Source organism: Corythoichthys intestinalis, chromosome 8 (assembly GCF_030265065.1).
Source record: "Corythoichthys intestinalis isolate RoL2023-P3 chromosome 8, ASM3026506v1, whole genome shotgun sequence".
In the NCBI taxonomy this organism is placed as follows: Eukaryota; Metazoa; Chordata; class Actinopteri; order Syngnathiformes; family Syngnathidae; genus Corythoichthys; species Corythoichthys intestinalis.
The window spans coordinates 5,079,833-5,102,540 of NC_080402.1; the positions used below are offsets into that span (position 1 = coordinate 5,079,833).

General features: G+C 40.2%; 1 protein-coding gene across 10 annotated transcripts in view; it reads right to left on the minus strand.

Annotated features, from left to right (window-relative positions):
• The window catches only part of inpp4b (inositol polyphosphate-4-phosphatase type II B), a 501,746-nt gene that overhangs the window by 136,628 nt on the left and 342,410 nt on the right, over nucleotides 1-22,708 (minus strand). For all 10 annotated transcript variants that reach the window (XM_057844280.1, XM_057844279.1, XM_057844282.1 and 7 more), the window contains one exon: nucleotides 12,563-12,668. In XM_057844280.1, coding sequence (XP_057700263.1) covers nucleotides 12,563-12,668 — 106 coding nt within the window. The remainder of the gene's footprint in view (nucleotides 1-12,562; nucleotides 12,669-22,708) is intronic.

Consider the following 22,708-nt stretch of genomic DNA (forward strand, 5'->3'; position numbering starts at 1 on the left):
CGACACGCTAATTGCAGACAGGACACTCCAAAAAAAAAAAAAAAAACACGCACAAATCTAACAATACAGGACATCACTCAGCTACTCCATTTCATCGCCACTTCCACATACTTCCAATTCAGAAACACCATCTGCAGGCAAAAGGAAGGATTCGCCATGGGAGACCCACCCACTTTCTTCATGGATGATTTGGAACAGAAAGCACTCACAACGGCCCTGGATGAATACAGGCCCACACTGTGGAAACGCTATGTCAACGACATTCTGGTAAAATTAAAAACAGGACATACACACAACTCACGGACCACCTCAACACCATAGATACCACAGGCGGCATCGAATTCACCCATGTAGAGGAAAAAGATCATTCCATAGCCTTTCTGGACATAAATATACATCACACGGACAACGGTGACATCAAAATAAAAGTACACAGGAAACCCACACACACCGACCAATACCTCCTGTGGATAGCTTAAAGAGCATACGACAGGAGAAAAAAAGTTTTAAATAGAATTATTATGTGAATTAGAATCGTATTTTGAGACGATTCGACTATATACAACAATTTAGCAAAGCGCAGATGACGAGAAATTAGTCTTTTAATCTGCCGGTTAGCCACGCCTACCGTTATAGGGCTCGAGCGTCCCCAGCAGGTGGATGACGTCAGCGGGAGACTGGGCTCATCGGTTTTACGATTCAGCCCATTGAGGGGGAATTATTCAAAACGAGGAAAACGCGACAAAGAGAGCTGCAAAAATAAATTTAAAAAAAACAAATGCACTTATTCAGGACGACATGGCAAAATTACTCCATAATGGTCAAAACTGTCCACTTCACCTTTACTGTCACACCTACTAACGATATTTTATGACACCTAAATCGGACATATGTCATTTCCCTTCCCCGGCTTCGGAGAATGTAAACAAACCAAGAGGCGTGACAGCTAGCCGACATGCTAACTCGAACCGTTGTTTCAAAGTCTTCGAAGCGAAAATCACACATACGTAACTAGCCCGGATTATTTGACATGACGACTGGGTTGTCGATTGTCTTCGCGGATCGGCAAACCGCCCGGCGGAGAGCAATTTACAGTTCGTTCCCCGGAGGAGGGCGGCTGCAGCTGTTGTGCAGCTAACGTGCAGCTAATGTGAACAAGGAGAGCTTTTTACATCCCTATCAATTAGAGCTGGGCATCTTTGGGCACCTAACAATTCGATTACGATTATGATTCAGAGGCTCCGATTCGATTATAAAACAATTATTGATGCACCCCCCTCCTTTTTTTTTTTTTTTTTTTTAATGTTTTGTACATTAGTTCCAAAATTGTTCAAAAATACTCTCAGGCTAAACCAAACTACTATTTCAGTATCAAGTTCACATATAGCAGTAAAGAAATATACAAAAATAACAGTAAATAAAAAACTCCAGTCCCCATTCTGTATCAGCAGCTTTAAACTACATTCAATTAATTTAATGTTGTGAATCAACTGTAAAGTTATTAAAATTGCTCCTGTTATTCCATAATTTCCCTTTTGTCTACTTTCGACATGTGAAAGTTTTAAAACTATTTTAAAGATAGATTCAAGTCAATATTTTACCGATTTAGGAGTATTTTAGATAAAAAGTTAATTAGGTTTGCTTGGAAGGTTTGCTACAACAGCCTTGCAGGGAAGTGTACTGCTTTAAGATGGCGGCCGTTTACTAACACCCGTATCTAGCTTTTTGTAGGTGTGCTGCTAACGCTACCGAATCTATATTGCATCTAGTCCTATATAAATGATATCTACTGTAATATTATGTGGATGTACTTTGTAGCAGCTTTTCGGCAGCAGTCAGGTATGTTGTTGTGTTTTTTTATCTCGTGGCATGAGTTGAGCGAGAGCCGTGAGTTGAGCATTGGCATTACCCGAGGGGCCGGGTAATGAGAAGCCTGATGTTTAGCTACTCTCGCTCCGTTCCTCATTGACCGCGCGGCGCGCTGAGTGTGTTGTACTTCCGCTTTATTTGGCATATTTCAGTAATCGGAATTTGGATGTTTGTGAATCGTTTTCGAATCTTCCACGGCCGAATCGCGAATAATCTAAGAATCGGAAATTTTGCACACCTCTACTATCAATGATCAAACGTAAGTAGTGCTTTATATAAAGAAAGTTTGTAGTGTTTACTTTGTAATCGCTGTATTAATATCTGACATAATACAAAACAAGATGTTTACTCACTTCCTCATAAGTCCAATGGTCCCACAGTAGTAGGGCTTGGCCAATATCCACGGTGAATGGGAACGTTTTGAAACTCCAAAAAGGCGCACACGCCTCTCCCTCATAAAGCAAGATTTTTCTACAGCCGTTTGGCTGGCGTGATGCGAAAAATAAACGTATTAATCCGCAAAATCAGCTGAATCCTTAGTCGTCATATACAACAGTAGGCTGTATAGTGAAGAGGAGTCCTTCTCCCGTACACGTCACAGCGCCCTCCTCCTCAATGCATGACCGAAGCCGGAAGTCACTCATTTTCATGGCGCGGTATTCAAAAAACTAAATAAATATAGCGATCGCTTCCACACACATCCAAGCAGTCCATATCATTCAGGAGCATAAAATACCGCGTGTATTATGAAATAAACATGCTTTTTCGTGTCACATGCACTTTAACACCCCAATATCAACAAACTGTCTGCAGTCAGAACATTACATGAACGTATGACAATAATCACGGACCCGGATGACAGAACACAAGAGGAAAAACACAGACAACATGCACTAAAAAGGTGTCAGTATCCACAGTAGGCAATAGCAAAAGGTGCAGGACAGGTTAAAAACAAGAACAACACAACACCAAGGGGAAAGAAAGAAAGAAAAAAAACAAAACAAGAACACAGAGATATGGTGATGTTACTGTACGTGAGAGGAGTCATGGAACGTATCCAAAAAGTCATGAAAAAATACAACCGGTCAAACCACCACAACACTCCGCCATATATTAGTCCATCCAAAGGACAAAACCCACCCAGAAAACAAATGTAACTATATGAAATTCCACGCAAATCATGCAATAAATCATACATCGGAGAGACAGGGAGGAGCTTTGTTATGAGAAAAACACAACACAAGGAGTAGTTTGAGAAGGAGACAACAATAAGACAAAAAAGGGCAATAAAAGAACAAGCACAACAGGAACATCACAAGTCAGCCATCACCCATCACTGCAAAAGGGAAACACACATTATGGACTGGGAAAAGGCCAGAGTCATCCGCACTGAAGAAAACAAACATCAGCGCTGGATCAGGGAGGCCACTGGCCCGAGAACCATCAACAGGGAGGAGAGGGCTTACTCGCTCGTCCAGAACAAATGGCGGGACGTCCTGTTTTGCCACAAGGAACGTCTGACAACAAGTAGACTCCACGGCTAAAAAACTTGAACACTCAGCGCTGAAGCTGACAAAATCTCCAGCTCTGGTTGCTTTGGCAACAGTGACACGCAGACTCATCGGCCCAACCTACAATGGAAAATTACCCTAAAAACGCCCAAACACACCCTTCTTCCAGACCAAAGCCCGCTTCACCAGAGCCTTCAAAAAACTTAACTCTTTAGCTTACACCGTTTTTTTCTCGGGAATCTTTTGTTGACTTGTGACATGGTGACCCTGAAGCCAGCTTTCCTTCTCGTCTGGGTCTATTTGCTGTTTTGCCTTGCTGTCTGATTGCTGTCAAATTGGAATAAATTGTCAACTTCTTTTGAAGCCTTTTTCCAGCTTTTAAAATGGAGTCAGTACAAGTTGTTAAAACTAGAGATGTTTTAATGTTTTAGAGATGTGTCGGGATGCCGATCGATCGGGTCCGATCACGTCATTTTCAAAGTATCGGAATCGGCAAAAAAAATATCGGACATGCCTTTTTTTTTAAATATATATATATTTTTTTTAATTAAATCATTTTCTAATTGTATTTAACGTTACAGACATAATGTTCACTTATCCAGAGTCTTTAGTTTAGGCTTAAGGTAGGGTTATCAAATTTATCCCAATAACGGCGGTAATTAATTTTTTAAAAAATGTATCACGTTAAAATATTTAACGCAATTAATGAATGCGCTGCACGCCCCACTCACGCATTGTCGTGCTCAATCTGTAATGGCGCCGTTTTACCAATATAGACAGCTAAAAGGCAGCGTAAAATGAGTAGAGTGAATTTTGGCAGCCTTTGGAGCCTTGTTTTAAATGGCTAAAGCCTTACAATCCCTCTCCCTACGATTAGAAATATCGTGGGAAGCAATGTGGGGAAGCAAGGTAGTAACTGATCTTTTTCTTAACACCCTATTTTATTTTCCAACGCAGAGAAAATATATCAATTGGTAGCACTAAGCACAGTCATGGTTGCACTTCCCATCATGCATTTGGGCATGGCTACAGTATCATTTACTGAAAGCTAACAAATACACTAGATGGCAATATTTAGTCACAATATACAAAGTCACATTTATCCTTTAAGAATTACAAGTCTTTCTATCCGTGGATCCCTCTCACAGAAAGAATGTTAATAATGTAAATGCCATCTTGAGGATTTATTGTCATAATAAACAAATACAGTACTTATGTACTGTATGTTGAATGTACATATTCGTCCGAGTTTTATTCATTTTTTTCTTAATGCATTGCCAAAATGTATATGATCGGGAAAAATTATCGGGAATGATTGGAATTGAATCGGGAGCAAAAAAAAGCAATCGGATCGGGAAATATCGGGATCGGCAGATACTCAAACTAAAATGATCGGGATCGGATCGGGAGCAAAAAAACATGATCGGAACAACCCTAGTTAAAACTACGTTGAACGCACGGAGTTTGGCCTTTTGGCCAGGTTGCTGGATTTTCGCCAGCCCGGGCCGTTCAAATTCTGCTAGCGCGGTTCCGGCAGTTCGGCTGGCGTGATTTTGCCAATCTAGCTAAAAGGTCAAATTTCAACACCGTACACTGACTTTTTCACCAAATGTTCCTGTGAACTCATTGGCTGCCATTGACGGTGATAAATATCCAATCTGTTGGAACTGGGAGTTTTCAAGTATTTCAGTGCCAATACATTTTAGCCCAGTCAAAATAGATTGGACGTCTATCCACGTGAATGACAGTGTACGATTTTATTACATTTTCATCGCACATTTTTGCCATGCCACTCCCTTCATCTTTCCCAACAAAATCACTATAAGTAGTGACAACACACATATTCTTTGGTCACATGCCTTATTCTCATCAGCACACAAGTACCAACGCAGCACTGCAACAAACCCGTACTCACAAACTCTGTTTTTATCATCTCCCTCCCTTTATCTTCTGCAACGACACACACAAGATGTGTGCAGCAATGTCACACACACACGGGGCGACAGATTCATCATGGCGACATGGGCAGATTGTCAGTGACACTGCGGAGCCTGGCAGGGAACCTCCCTTCACCAGCCACACGAGTGGGCACAACCCAAAGTCACTCAGCCATGCGAGAAGCCCTCGGCCAATTATATAAGACAGTGATGCATTTGTACACACACACACACACAGACACACACACACTAGAAAAAAACCTCAGGAGCCACACGGTGCGGCGTAAGAAAACCGCAGTCTTCCCTTAAATGGACCCTGATTTACGACAGAGTATTTGGGCCAAAAAAGAAAGGAAAAAAAACAGAACTACGAGATTAAAGTTGTAGTATTACAGTAGTGCGATAATAAAGTCGTAGCATTAGTACAAAAAAAAAAAAAAGTCATAATATTAGTACGAGAATAAAGTTGTAATATGTATGGGTGCAGTACGGCTAATGAAGCTGCTACTTTACGTAGCCTTTCGCGACGACAGAGTATTAGGGCTAACAAAGAAAGAAAAAAAGAATAGGACTACGACTCTACGAGATTAAAGTTGTAGTATTACAGTAGTACGATATCAAAGTCGTAGCATTAGCGCGAAAAAAATAAATAAAGTCGTATTATCAGTACGAGAATAAAGTTGTAATACAGTGGGGCAAATAAGTATTTCGTAAACCACTAATGGCGTACCGCACGCAGGCTATTTTTAGACCGTGACGTCGCATCGTAAAGCAGAAGTAAAGCCTAAGTGGGACGTTATAGACCCGCCCTCGCATAGACCCAACATAATTAGGGCTACTTTTCTCCGGTAATCTTTCAAAAACGAACATGCCGATCACGCATTGCTTTTTTGGAACTTGTAGAAACGACTAGATATTACGACACATGAAGGATGTTTTCCTCATACGTTTCCGGAAACCAAAAACTCGGGAGGAAAAAATGTGAAGACCGAATCAACTTGCGCGGACTTTAACGCCAGCTCAGCGAATCCATTCATGTTTTATATGCAGTAAACATTATGTTGGGTTGGCATGATCTTTCAGAGGACAAAGAGGTAAGCCATTTTTATATTTTTAACTTATTTTTTTAGCGTAACGTTGTGCCGTACTGCTTCTGTCTGACAATGAATGACCTGAAAAAATTTACAAAGGTATCTGACTGCCACTGTTACCGTTTCTGTTATATATACGTATAGAAAAAAAAACTTTAGCAAGGGGGAAGTGTAAATAAATTAGAGGATTAAGATGTGTTATCAATGAAAAAATTTAAAGTGTTCGTTGGCTGTCACTGAGTAGCATTTGCGATCGCTACACAAAGCTAACTAAATTACCCCCAAGAACGGTAAGAGATGTAGGACAACCAGTGGATGTATAAGAAAGACAGGGCTGATGGTAAAGGATAGCTTGTTGAAACAGGAGAATGTCATTATCAGTCGCGTCGATAAAAAAGCTAAAGCTATGCTTAGGTCGGCTCGTTTTTTTCGTCTTTTTCAGCCTTCGACACTAAAGCCATCTCTTTAACTGAACATTTTTATGTTCTTCCACATCTTTGCCAGTCAATTTGGTACCAGGCACATCATTTTCGGAGAGAATTGGTAGCTTTAGCTCTGTAAACATCTCCTTCGTACACGATTTCCATTCATTTCCTATTAGGGACAAACAGTGGCTTGTCACTACTTAGCAACAGTAGCTAATGTCATGAATATTAATGAGCGGAAGTGACGTGTTGCTTGCGGTACGCCATTGTGCAAGTTCTCCCACTTGAAAATATTAGAGAGGCCTGTAATCGTCAACATGGGTAAACCTCAACCATGAGAGACAGGATGTGGGGAAAAAAAAAAACAGAAAATCACATTGTTTGATTTTTAAATCAAATCAAATCAAATCATGGTGGAAAATAAGTATTTGGTCAATACCAAAAGTTCCAAAAGCTAACAAGGTTCCCACGGTCCCAGGCTTCAACTGGGACCGCGTGCTTTGGTCAGATGAGACCAAGATTGAGCTTTTTGGCAACAAACACTCTAAGTGGCTCTGGCGTGCCACGAAAGATGCGCATGCTGAAAAGCACCTCATACCCACTGTGAAGTATGGGGGTGGGTCAGTGATGCTGTGGGGCTGTTTCGCTTCCAAAGGCCCTGGGAACCTTGTTAGGGTGCATGGCATCATGAATGCTTTGAAATACCAGGACATTAAATCAAAATCTGTTGCCCTCTGCCCGAAAGCTGAAGATGGGTCGTCACTGGGTCTTTCAGAAAGACAATGACCCTAAACATATGGCCAAATCTACACAGAAATGGTTCAACAGACACAAAATCAAGCTCCTCCCATGGCCATCTCAGTCCCCAGACCTTGTCTTGTTGGCAAAAGGGGGTTGTACAAAGTATTAACACTAGGGGTGCTAATAATTGTGACACACATTATTTGATGTCAAATAAATATTTCTTTATGTGGGATTTTTTCCCCACTGAATAAATGCCTTAGTATTGAAGTTTGGATTTTTCTCTTTTTTTCCATTAAGGTCCCATATTATTTGAATAAAACAAAAATTATTAGAAGCTAAAAAACACATCTTAACCAGGGGTGCCAATAATTATGGAGGGCACTGTATTTACAATTCTCATAGCAAATCGCTCACACGTAACTCCACAAAATGTAGCTGTTAACTTAATTACAAATGCATACACAAACATATATTAGCTGAAACAACTAACAGCCTAATGTGTGCCAAACCAGAGCGCAGACCCAACCCTGCCACCAGAGGGCAGTGTATCCTCCATCATTAAACAAAGTACCATGACATACTAGTGCCAGTAATACCATTACAATACTTTTGGACTTTGTTTTGGGGTACTTAGAGGGTTAATTCCAACTTATGTGGGAATTTGTGTTACGTCGCCAGTGTTGAAACGGAACTTGTTCATAACCCTGTACTGCTAATGTAGCTAAATTAGCTGCTACGTACTTTACGTATAATATCTTACTTTAGCTGGGAGCTAATATGAAGTATTAGTATAAATCCTTACATTGATTCTAACTAAGTACTAGTATTAATCAGTCTCTTGATGATAATAAGTAAGTAAGATAATATACGGATAGTACGTGGCAGCTAATTCGCTAAATTAGCCCCACCGCATCCATACTTATAACTATCTTTGTCTCGTACCATCAGTATGACATGGCTTTCGTAATCCTATTTTTAAAATGTTATTTCTTTGGACCTAATACTCTCTTTTACTGATTGAAAAAGACATTGAGGAGGAAAAAAAAAGCTTGACTGAGCACGTGCGGACGATCAGGAAAAGTACGTACGATGTCATTCCTGGTGTGTCGGCATCCCATCGGGAATAAGAGGAAAAAGGTTCCGTTACTCCCGTGATGGTGGCTTTAGAGGCGAGGTGAGTGCTTTGGAGGAGATTAGTGCACACACACACGCCGCAAATCCCCATTAGGCTACATTGGAGGTCCTTTAATCTCATGGTGGATTTGAGCCGTATTACGGACTACCATTTCCCCGAGCAGCCTTCTGGAAATTTTTATGCGCTGTGGGTCGTGCGCGGTTGTCGGGATATTTGGTGAAATTGCGTGCTTTTGCCAAATCAATAAAAATTAATTCCATTTTTAATTTTAATTACATTTTTAAACCTTACAGGGCAGTCTTTTAACTCAACGGCACTGAAAAATGAGGATTGATGGAGAGACGTAACTAGTGTTTATTAGGCCTGAACGATATTGGGAAAAACTATTGCTGCGATTTTTTTGGGGTTTGCGATATATTGCGATATTATATTGCGATATTAAAAAAAATTATATATATTTTTTTTCAAGATATTTTCACAAGATGACTTAAATAGCTGTTTGGAAAGACTTTAGATCACCACAGTGTACAGTCATCCCTTGTTTTTCGCGGTTAATGGGGACCAGAACCCGCCGCGATAAGTGAAAAACCGCAAAGTAGCCCACCCCCCCATTTAAAAAAATTTTTTTTGTGTGTGTTTTTTGTGCCCAATGTATTTATTCAGATTTAGCATTGGAAAGAGATACATACAGGTTGACCCAAAAAAAAGTTTACACTCAGTTGACTGCTTGTTTAAAAGCCATTGAAACATATCTAAATAGGTTTTCATGCTTAAGTGATTCATTAAGGTCACTCAATGCAGCTGGTAATCTCTCGTCTCTACAATTCCTGTGCTTCTGCTGAAAATGAAGAAAACTTTAGCTGTACCTAAATTGCTGCGTGCCGGTCTGACACCTACTGAGATTGCAGCAAATCTGAGAATATCCAGATGTGCAGTCTACAAAGTTAAAAAGAAGCTGAAAGATATTGGAACAGCCTCACGAAAACCTGGGTCTGGAAGTGCCGATCTGTGCGGACCAAAAAGTTGATTGACAAGGTGATATGTGGCCACCCAGAGTCCAGATCTCAATCCCCTGGATTATAGCATATGGGCAACTGTGGAGGACAGTGCCTGTAAGAAGCCACAAACTTCTGTGGCAGCCTTGGAGAGGTCCATTGTTAGATCTTGGAAAAAGATGACAGCATCCTACATAAAGAAGCGTTCCGCAGGCGCCTGGAGGCTGTTGTGACACTTAAGGGAGGACACATTGAAAAGTAGAGTGTACTGTAAATGTTCTTTACAATAATGTATAATTTGTGATTCAATTCTAATTCTAAGCTGAATAAACATGGCATTTAAGTTGTATTATGGCAGTGTAAACTTTTTTTTGGGTCACCGTGTATAAGACATGTTTTTTTTTCTCCCCCCTCAAAGTGATTTAAAAAATGTATATAAATAAATGGTTTTTAAGCACTTCAAATTTCATAATTATGATAAGTTTTAAACATAACTGTCCAACCAAATCATTTTTGAACAAGAATAAAGTACTGTAGCAGATAAATGCTTGGCTTTATTAAATGCTTCTGTTTATCTACTTTAGCTGTGACCGTTGAAGTGACATGTAGAAATTTCAAACTCCTCATGATCACTTCTGGCATTTAAATGTCTCCAACGTCCCCAGGGTACACACATTCATTCCAGCGCTGCTTCCTTGCAACTGTTTAACAAGTTAAACGATGATTGACAGATGTCCGTGTGAAGTCTGCTTCTTTGGCCAGATCAAAGCCATTGTTGTGCCGCAGTGACTGAGAGGATCAAAAGGCTGGGAGAGGGAGGGTAGGAGGCTGTGCGCAGACCAGAAAGTGAGGCGTATGTGGATCAAAAAAAAGAAAAACTATCGCACGTGCTTGCGATGGGACTATTGCGCACACGCACATCGCGATGGCGATGTTTAAACGATATATCGTTCAGGCTTAGTGTCTATTTCTGTTTTTTAAACATTTACATATTATGTATAAATGATTTACAAACAATAGAACTTAATTTAGTTTTTATTAACATTGTATCCATTGCATCTTTATATTCGTTCCCTATGGACTCTGATACGGCTGGGCGGATTTTGCCGAGTTTTTACAAAGTTGTACTTGATGTGTCTGGGAGTGTTCTTAGGGGCCGTTTACTTGGTGACTCTCCGAGAATACGAAAAATGTCAAATTTGCATTTACATTTGCGTCTCCATTTGAACAATGTCGCGATTCCGCATGAAAACGATGTAGTACTCATGCCAGGCCCTAGGGGGCAGTGCAGATTTACTGGGCGACAGAGAATGATGCACTTTGACCCCACCAAGCTCCCTCAGCCCGGAAAAAAAAATGCCCGCCCACTTGAAGCAATGTCATTTTTCTTTTGTTCAAAAAGGCACAAAGATTGAAACTAGGGTTGTTCCGATCATGTTTTTTTGCTCCCGATCCGATCCCGATCATTTTAGTTTGAGTATCTGCCGATCCCGATATTTCCCGATCCGATTGCTTTTTTTTTTTTTGCTCCCGATTCAATTCCAATCATTCCCGATAATTTTTCCCGATCATATACATTTTGGCAATGCATTAAGAAAATGAATAAAACTCGGATGAATATATACATTTAACATACAGTACTTAAGTACTGTATTTGTTTATTATGACAAGAAATCCTCAAGATGGCATTTACATTATTAACATTCTTTCTGTGAGAGGGATCCATGGATAGAAAGACTTGTGACTTTGTATATTTTGACTAAATATTGCCATCTAGTGTATTTGTTGAGTAAATGATACTGTAGCCATGCCCAAATGCATGATGGGAAGTGCAACCATGACTGTGCTTAGTGCTACCAATTGACATATCTTCTCTGCGTTGGGAAATAAAATAGGGTGTTAAGAAAAAAGATCAATTACTATGGATGAGTGTAACATATTATGTCTGTAACGTTAAATACAATTAGAAAACGATTTAATTAAAAAATATATATATTAAAAAAAGGCATGGCCGATATTTTTTTGCCGATTCCGATCGGACCCGATCGATCGGGACATCTCTAGTGATTAATCAAAAAAATTAATTACCGCCCGTTAACGCGATAATTTTGACAGCTAATATATATATATATACATACAGTATATACGTAAACTGTATATATACATACATTTAAACTGCTAATGCCAAAATTTAAAGGTACTACACTGAATATTTACTGTTAACTCAAAATACTTTTTGCGGCAGTAGTGCCGTTTCACCCAGCCTCCGCCTAGTCTTCGCTTGGCAAAAACACTTTTCTAATCCACTTATGCCTCGCTGCTAACAGTAGCCATGCATGATCTTAACACAGACTGCAGTTACACTTCAGGCCAAAGGGGGTAGTCACAAGTAAATAAGTGATTAACCCGATATAGCACCTTTAAAGTGAGTGGAGCTATAGCAGACTCCAAATGCATTGGACGTCTAATCCTGTCAATGGCAGACAAGTGAACCTCGTCTCCAAATTTGGAAATCACTGTAGAACAGCTTCAACTCCACGAGAAAAATCCCACACCTTGAAGGCAAAGACTTTTCTCCAACATTTTTCATAATAGAATTCTTAAGAGTTTTTTGATTAATCGCTTCAGCCTTACTGTCATTACACCACTAATCTCACGCACCCCTAGAGAGCGCTCAAGCACCCCCCAGGGTGCGCAGCACGCACAACAGTTGAGAATTCCCTGACCTTATCTTACATTTGTGGAAAAATGATAGCAGACACTCATTATGCTTTTAATCTTACACCTCCCCTGAAGAGCAATTGCGCACCCCAGGGGTACACGCATGGCGATTAGGTCATCTTTTTTCCTTTTACCTTCTGGGACGGTACATCGGCGGTGATATGCTCCGCTTCCTCCATCTCCCCCATCTTCAGTCGGCTCACCACCACTGTTCCGGTTGCGCACCCACCATCAGATGACCTGAAAAGGACACGCCATGACATCGTGACTATGATAATTAGGTTGTTTTAACTCAGTGCCTGCCATTGACGGTGATAGGTAGTAGTGGGAACCTCTTGGTACCTCACGTTACGATACGATTTGCGGTACAAAGCTCACGATAACGATGATCTGACGATATCGCGATACAACGATTATCGATATATTGGTCAGGAAATCATTTTAGGATATTCTACAAACAACGAAAAAACAGAAAAACAAGCTTCTGCTGTGAATTGGAATGAGTTTATCACTAGTAGATGTCCAATCCGTTTGAAGTGGGAGGGTGGCAGCGAATCATTCGCTGCCATCCCTCCCACTTCAAACGGATTGAACGTCAATGGCCGTCAGTTGCAGGCAATGCCAGGCAATGAGGTAATTTTGGGCCATTTAAGGTCATTTACCTATAATGTCCATCAGTTTGCCCTGCAAATCAACAGGAAAAGAACCCCCCTAAACTCCCAAATCAACAAGAAGTGACCCAATAGCTGCAGGAGGAAGGATGGGCTGCGCTAGCTCGGCTCGCCCCCGCGCGGCATTTCCAATCATCTGCAGGACTATGGGTTTCATGCATGACTAGGTGCAATTCGGCAGAGAGAGAAACTCGGTGTCAAGATTAGCGATCAGGCAGAATAGAATAGGATGCCAAAACAACCACACTCACAAGCGATTCACACAAATACTGGGTTCTACACCTCACATACAGTGTATAACAAAAGTGAGTACACCCCTTGCATTTCTGCAGATATTTAAGTACCGTAATTTTCTGACTATAAGCCGCTACTTTTTTCCTTCATTTTGAATCATGCGGCTTATAGTCCATTGCTGCTTATATTCTGATTTATTTGGATTATTAGGCAGCACATCCCTCCTAGCAAGCATTGCAGTGCTACAGATGTAAATAACAATCAAAATTAAGTTCTATGCTAATTATTTATTCAGTTACTGTTCCAGTAGTTTCATTAATTGTTTGTTTTGGTATTTGGTAACATATATTTGACAGTGGCGTCATAAGACTGTCATAAGACGGTCATAATTATAACATGAATTATGATTATGACACTTTGTTACTAACTCCATTTATGTCCAGCTCGGATCTTTTTCATCCATTCAAAAGTGAGATAATTTGCCAGATGACACTAAATGACATCTGCTATAAGCATTCATTAATGCTCATGACAGTGTCATGTCATAATTGATTGTTTAATGACAGTCTTACGGCACCACTGTCAAATAAAGTGTTACCAAATACCATAACTAGCAATTAATGAAACAACTGGAACAGTAACTGAAGAAATAATTAGCATTGAACATGAATTTTGATTGTTATTTACATTTGTATCGCTGCAATGCATGCTAGGAGGCATGTTTGGCGACCACAGTGTTGACAGCAGATGGCAGAAGAGGTTGACCGTCTCCCCCAAGGAAGCAGTGATGGCCAAACGAAGCTTCTTGAAGCTTTGCAACCAATTGGTTCAAAGCTTCATCGTGTTTCATTTGGTCTTATCTTGGTGTAAACATCCTATAATACAGTGAGGACAGATGCGGCTTATAGTCCGGTGCGGCTTATCTATGAACAAATGCCGTTTTTGTGTCACATTTGGTGGGTGGTGGCTTATAGTCAGGTGCGCCTTATAGTGCGAAAATTACGGTACATCTTTTCATGGGACAACACTGACAAAATGACACTTTGACACCATGAAAAGTAGTCTGTGTGCAGCTTATTTAATAGAGTTCATTTATTTTCCCCTCGAAATAACTCAAAATATAGCCATTAATATCTTAGCCCCTGGCAACAAAAGTGAGTACACCCTTTTGAAAAAAACGTACATTCCTAAATGTCCAAATTGAGTACTGCATGTCATTTTCCCTTCAAAATGTCATGCGACTCGTTACAGGAGTGCTGTCAGCATTGCTGCAGAGATTGAAGAGGTGGGGGGGTCAGTTAGTGCTCAGACAATACGCAACAATCTACATCAAATTGGTGTGCATGGCTGTCACCCCAGGAGAAAGCCTCTTCTGAAGACCGTACGCAAGAAAGACCGCCCGTCTCATCAGACCATAGCACATAGTTCCAGTAACCTACAGTGGGGCAAATAAGTATTTAGTCAACCACTAATTGTGCAAGTTCTCCCACTTGAAAATATTAGCGAGGCCTGTAATTGTCAACATGGGTAAACCTCAACCATGAGAGACAGGATGTGGAAAAAAACCCAGAAAATCACATTGTTTGATTTTTAAAGAATTTATTTGCAAATCATGGTGGAAAATAAGTATTTGGTCAATACCAAAAGTTCATCTCAATACTTTGTTATGTACCCTTTGTTGGCAATAACGGAGGACAAACATTTTCTGTAACTCTTCATAAGCTTTTCACACACTGTTGCTGGTATTTTGGCCCATTCCTCCATGCAGATCCCCTCTTGATCAGTGATGTTTTGGGGCCGTCTTTGGGCAACACAGACTTTCAACTCCCTCCACAGATTTTCTATGGGGTTAAGATCTGGAGACTGGCTAGGCCATTCCAGGACTTTGAAATGCTTCTTACGAAGCCACTCCTTTGTTGCCCTGGCTGTGTGTTTGGGATCATTGTCATGCTGAAAGACCCAGCCACGTCTCATCTCCAATGCCCTTGCTGATGGAAGGAGATTTTCACTCATAATTTCTCGATACATGGCCCCATTCATTCTTTCCTTTACACAGATCAGTCGTCCTGGTCCCTTTGCAGAAAAACAGCCCCAAAGCATGATGTTTCCACCCCCATAATTCACAGTGGGTATGGTGTTCTTCGGATGCAATTCAGTATTCTTTCTCCTCCAAACACGAGAACCTGTGTTTCTACCAAAAAGTTCTATTTTGGTTTCATCTGACCATAACACATTCTCCCAGTCCTCTTCTGGATCAGCCAAATGCTCTCTAGTGAACCGCAGACGGGCCTGGACGTGTACTGGCTTCAGCAGGGGGACACGTCTGGCAGTGCAGGATTTGAGTTCCTGGCGGTGCATTGTGTTACTGATCGTAGCTTTTGTTACTGTGGTCCCAGCTCTTCGTAGGTCATTGACTAGGTCCCCCCGTGTGGTTCTGGGATTTTTGCTCACCGTTGTTGTTATCATTTTCACGCCACGGGGTGAGATCTTGCATGGAGCCCCAGATCGAGGTAAAATTATCAGTGGTCCTGTATGTCTTCCATTTTCTAATAATTGCTCCCACAGTTGATTTCTTTACACCAAGCGTTTTACCATTTGCAGATTCAGTCTTCCCAGCCTGGTGCAGGTCTACAATTTTGTCTCTGGTGTCTTTCGACAGCTCTTTGGTCTTGGCCATAGTGGAGTTTGGGGTGTGACTGACTGTGGTTGTGGACAGGTGTCTTTTATACCAATAATGAGTTAAAACAGGTGCCATAAATACAGGTTACGAGTGGAGCCTCGCTAGACCTCGTTAGAAGAAGTTAGTCCTCTTTGACAGGTCTAGGTGACCAAATACTTATTTTCCACTCTAATTTGGAAATAAATTCTTTTAAAATCAAACAATGTGATTTTTTTCCCCACATTCTGTCTCTCATGGTTGAGGTTTACCCATGTTGACAATTACAGGCTTCTCTAATCTTTTCAAGTAGGAGAACTTGCACAACTGGTGGTTGACTAAATACTTATTTGCACCACTGTATTTCTTGTTGTCTGTGCTTCTGTCTCCCTCTCCATCTCTCTTTTTCTCTGTCCCTCAATAACCCCTTTCTGTTCACTGCTTTCTCCTAATAAATCAAACACATTAAATATGAACACATTGAACAGGACAGTTAAAAAAAAAAAAGTATTTTTAAAAATTATTTCATTATTAAAACTTTAAAAGATGTAGTCAGAATAAATTAAAATATCCCCTCTGTTATTGTCCACTCTGCTACATCCAAATAGCAACCTATACAAAAAAAATACCTGAATACATTTTCGGTAGTTATTGAGTTCAAAATATTTTAAAATAATCTTAATCTATGTAACATCCGAATGATCTAACACCTTTTCCAAGGAGGTTTAAAACATTAATCACGGCGCTTAATTCCCCGCAGAGAAGCAAATGGGGCCTTCCCCCGCATTACGCTGAAAATGGCCGCCTAACAACCCCGTCGGGCGATGCGCTCTGACGGCCACCAAATTGATAACTCACATTTCAAACCAGGACGACCCCCCCCCTTCCTATTCGATTAAGCGGCTGATAGAAAATCCATGATATTGACGCCGAGTCGGACGCTGCGGAATCAAGAAAAATGATTCCCGGGCGGCACGCGGTCAACACCGACCATAGTGAACGCGCTCAATTGCGCTTCTGCCTCGTGTCAGGCAAGACAAGTGAGGTAGCACGCAACGATGAAAAGACGATGGAGTCAAATTAGAGATGGCCTCGACGATAATCCATCTCGACTAGCCGGGGTGGGGGGGATTGGAACGGGACAATGAAAAATCGACTCTGGGTCTGGCTTGGAAAATTCGCATTGCAAGGGACAAAAATGCTTGGTATTGAAATACAGTCGTGAGAAAAAGTATCTGAGCCTTTTGGAAGTTCTCACATTTCTGCATGACACCACCATCAAATGTGATCAGATCTTTGTCAAAATCACACAGATATAAAAACAGGATCTGCTTTAACTAAAATCACCCAAACATTTAAAGGTTTTCATATTTTAATGAGGATAGTATGCAAACAATGACAAATTGGGGAAAAATAAGTGAACCCACTGCCTAAGGAGACTTAAAGAGCATTCAAACTAGGGCTGCAGCTATCGATTATTTTAGTAGTCGATTAATCGATGAACTAGTTAGTTCAAATAATCGAGTAATCGGATAAGGAATATGAAAAATTAAAATACCGAAGCTGAGCCTCAAACGGTATTTAAAAAAAAAAAAAAAAAATAACAACGATCTATGTACAACAAAAGAACAATTGGCTAACTTACATAGCAAAAGTCCGCTAGCTTAAATGCTATAAAATGCTTTTTTTCTTTTATTTTTACAATGCTCTAAACAAAAAGTTCAAACACATATTCCCACAAAAAACGGCTAAATATATCTATAAACGAAATTACGAATGCATTAAAAAACATGAGCTCAAACAAAAACTTAGCTTATGTTGCTCTTAACAGGGAGCAGTTGGATTCAGCCATGTGAAATGAGGCAGACTAGAGGGCAGTGTATCCACCCTAATTAATAAAACTAAATGCCAACATTTTCAAAATAAACCATTACAAAGCCACTTTAATTAAACGAATACTCGAAGCAATAACATTTAATTTGAATTTTTTTTTTTCTAATCGAATACTCGAGTTAATCGAATAATCGTTGCAGCGCTAATTGAAACCAATTTTTACCAAACATTTTAAGTCAGGTGTGTGGCCAATCACTGATGAGTGGTTTACAACTGCCCTGCCCACTATAAAACAGACACCTGGTAAGAATTGTCTTGATGAGAAGCATTGTCCGATGTGCAGCATGGCTCGGTCAAAAGAACTGTCTGAAGACCTGCGATCAAGGATTATTGATTTGTGTAAAGCTGGGAAAGGATACAAAACCATCTCTAAAAGTCTGGATGTTCATCATTCGACAGTCAGAAAAGTCTACAAATTGAGAGAGTTTGGCACTGTTGCTTCTCTCCCAAGGAGTGGCCGTCCACATCGATGACGCCAAAAGTTCAGCGCAGAATACTTAGAGAGGTAAAAAAAGAACCTTAGAGTGTCCGCTGAAGACTTACAGAAATCGCTGGCACAGTCCAATATCTTTGTGCACACATCAACTATATGTAAAAATATGGCCAAGAATGGTGTTCATGGGAGGACTAAACGGAGCAAACCACTGCTGCCAAAAAAAAAAATAATTAAAAAAAATTAAAAATTGTAAAACATGGCAAAAAGGCTCTTGGACATTCCACAGACATTCTGGCAAAGTATTTTGTGGACTGATGAAACTAAAGTTGAATTGTTTGGGAGTAATACACAACGTCATGTGTGGGGGAAAAATGGAACAGCTCACCAACATCAACACCTCATCCCCACCGTGAAGCATGGTGGACGGAGCATCATGATTTGGGGCTGTTTTGCTGCCTCTGGGGCCTGGGCAACTTGCAATCATTAATGGAAGAATGAATTCAAAAGTTTATCAGGATGTTTTGCAGGAAAAACTGAGGCCATCTGTCAGACAGTTGAATCTAAAATTTGGATGGATGCTGCAACAAGACAATGATCCAGAACACAGAAGTAAATCAACTTCAGAATGGTTTCAAAAGAACAAAATACACGTTTTGGAGTGGCCAAGTCAACGTCCAGACCTGAACCCCATTGAGATACTGTGGCATGACCTAAAGACAACGATTCATGCCAGACATCCCAGGAATCTGACTGAACTACAGCAGTTTCGTAGAGAACAACAGCCCAAGATTAGTCCTGATGTGCCAGACTGAACTGCAGCTACATGAAGTGTCTGGCTGAAGTTATTGCTGCCAAAATGGGGACCACAAAATATTAAATGTGGTGGTTCACTTACTTATTTTCCCCCCTTCTGTCATTTTTTGCATATTATCCACATTGAAAAATCAAAACCTCGAAATGTTTGTGTGGTTTTAGTTAAAGCAGACACTGTTTTTTCATCTGTGTGATTTTGACAAAGATCAGATCTCATTTGATGGTAATTTTATGCAGAAATGTGAGAAATTCCAAAAGCTTTCGATACTTTTTCATACCACTGTACACAGTTTTTGTCTGACGAGACTGAGGGGCCGTTTACATGGTGACGCTCCGAGAATAAGACACATTTCATGTTGCATTTACATGGTTCTGTCTCCATTCGAACGACGTTGCAATTTCGCGTGAACGTAGTATTCATGCCAGGCCCTAGAGGGCAGTGCAGTGCAGTTTTACAAAGGTGACAGCCAACGATGACAGCCCTTGACAACTTACCCAAAGCAAATGGCGTCCCCGCAATTTTTTTCTTTTGCACCGAAAGGCACAAAAATGCGAATACTAACTCATTTGCTCCCAAAAACGGATAAATACGTTTTATTTTTAATTGTTTTAGTGTCTCATTTTACAGCTTTTTTTTCAAAAGAGACATCTCTGAGTTCTGATTCAACTTAGCTCCAAATCCAAACTCTGAAAATCCATTTTAAAGAAATAAAACTGGCCACTGGAGGGCAGTAGCGCATTTGGTAAGACCCGCAACCCAATTCAACGGAACAAACGGCCGGGCCGCACAGCTGGGGCGCCGGCGGAAGACAACAGAATGGATGTCAGGATGCCAGGCGACGGACGACGGAGCAGAACAACCGGGACCACCAGTGCAGCGGACGATGCCGCTGAGTCCGTGCTGCTCGCCGAGCAGAGACAGGCGGCGATGAGGGGAAAAGTTTACCCTGGCTGTCGCAGCCACAACAGCGTCATCTCTCAGTTAGTTATGTGTAAATAAATTGTTACTTTGCTACCAAAAGCTCTATTTGTCCTGTTGTTTATGTTATTTTGTAAAAGGAAAACATTATTCAGATGTTTGCGATGTAACCAAAGCAAAAAATAGCTGTGTTAAAAGTCAATGTCTGAAGTGTATGCTTTCACAAAAAGCTCAATTTCTCTGTTTTTTCATCAGAAATCGGAAAATTGCTCAAACTAAGCTATTTTCTAATGCTGATTTCTAAAGAATGAAAAAAGATATGAATTCTTTTTTCCTGCTGAAAGAAGAGAGTCTAATCTTTCTTCTGGTGGGTTTCATGTTTATATAACAATAGAACTGAATTTTCTGTGGGCTTTGCAAAATCAGTCAAAATCCAGTAAAATGGCCGGGAGCGAACGGGGTTGCACCGGTGAAAATGGCTGGGAGTGAATGAGTTAAATAGATTTAAATGAAAAAATATTATGTAAACATTAAGTTAAAGCCGACGTTCCGCCATGTTTGCTGTTTTGAATGTTTAGTAGCAGCGACTGTGCATGCCCAAAGTGACGTGTGCAGCAACTAGAGGGCTTGAGATAAGGACTGCAGCTATCGATTATTTTAGTAATCGAGTATTCTACTGAAAATTCTTACTTGAGTCAAATTTTTGGCTACTCTACCCATCTCTGTACATTTATTAGCTTTAAAGATCATTTTTATTTGTCTTAAAAGTTAATTCAAAACAGGTTCTTTGTAGAAGCTAAAATTGTCTTTGATGTCTACAAAAAGTTGCACCTTCATTTATCTGGAGACTAAATTGTCTTTGATGTCTTTGTAACCGCCCACTTAAAGTTCAGTGAATACATTAGCCTTGATCCTTAAATAATGCGCAGTCATGTTAGTTGCCTTTGATGTAAAAGGAAAATGCAGTTGTTAGTTCCTCAGAGAAAAACCTGATCTCCCATGTCAGAGTGGTCCTTCACTGTCGGTACAATAAGAGCTATGCGTACGTATTGAAGAGTTCCGATGTGATATTGTCATGAAGAAGAGATAGGTTGAATAAAAAATAGAGACAAGCGGAAAAAGGATAGCTAGGGTACGGAGCCGCTAAAGGGACATCCGCAGAAATACAATAAATTTAAGCAGTCTGGTGCGCAGCAGATAGTTTCCCGTATGCACTAGAAACTTATCTGGTAAACATTAGCGATATATAGCATTTAAGCTAGCAGACTTTTACTATGCAAGTTAGCCAATTGTTGCAACTGGCAAACTTGCATAGCAAAAGTCTGCTAGCTTAAATGATATATAATGCTAATGTTTACAACAATTGGCTAACTTGCATTACAAACGTCTGCTAGCTTATATGCTATGTAATGCTTACATTTACAACGATTAGCTAACTTGCAAAGCAAAAGTCCGCTGTCTTAAATGCTACATAATGCTAATGTTTACAACAATTGGCTAACTTGTAGAGGTGGGAATCTTTGGGCACCTAACGATTTGATTATGATTACGATTCAGAGACTCCGATTCGATTATAAATCGATTACTGATGCCCCCCTGCCCCCATTTTTTTTTTTAATGTTTTGTATATTTGTTCAAAAATTGTTCATAAATCCTCTCAGGCTAAATAAACCAAACTACTATTTTAGTACCAAGTTACCGGTTAAAAACAATAAATAAAATACTCAATTCCCCATTCTGTATCAGCAGCTTTAAACTACATTAAATTAATTTAATGTTGTGAATCAACCGTTAAAGTTGTTAAAATTGCGCCCGTTATTCCATAATTTCCCTCATGTCTACTTTTGATATGAGAAAGTTTTAAAACTGTTTCATCATTTAAAGATAGAGTCAAGATTTTGCCGATTTAGGGGTATTTTAGATAAAAAGTAATTAGGTTCTCTAAAACAGAGCCTTCTAGAGAAGTCTACTGCTTTAAGATGGCGCCTGTTTACTAGCGCGGGAAAGTCTGTCATTTCACATCTAGTCTACATAAATATGATATCTACTGTAGCCGTATGTTTGTAGCAACTAGCAACTGGCCGCTGTTTGTAGCGGCTGACGGCCGCAGTCAGGTATTATTGTTTTTTTTTTTTTACCTAGTGGCATTACCTGCACATGATATTTACTCTCGGTCCGTTCCTCATTGCGTCCTGAAGACCGCGCTGACTGCATTTTATTTCCATTTTACCTGGTATAATTCAATAATCGGAATTTGGATGTTTGTGAATCGTTCTCGAATCTTCCTCGGCCGAATCGCGAATAATCTAAGAATCGAAAATTTTGCAAGCCTCTACTAACTTGCGTAGCAAAAGTCCGCTAGCTTAAATGCTATATGATGCTAATGTTTACCGGATAGTATCTGGTGCGCAACAGATGGCTTAAATTGATTTTATTTCTGTCTATGTCCCTTTCGGGCCTCCGTACGAGGGTGAACAAAAATAGTTTAAAAAAATTGAGATAGGATTAGTGTGAGAAAAATAGTATGTACAATTAGAACTACGGCAAATACCGTATTGGCCCGAATATAAGACGGCCCTGATTATAAGACGACCCCCTCTTTTTCAAGACTCAAGTTTGAAAAAAGACTTTTTGAACACCAAATTAATTTTTATACTG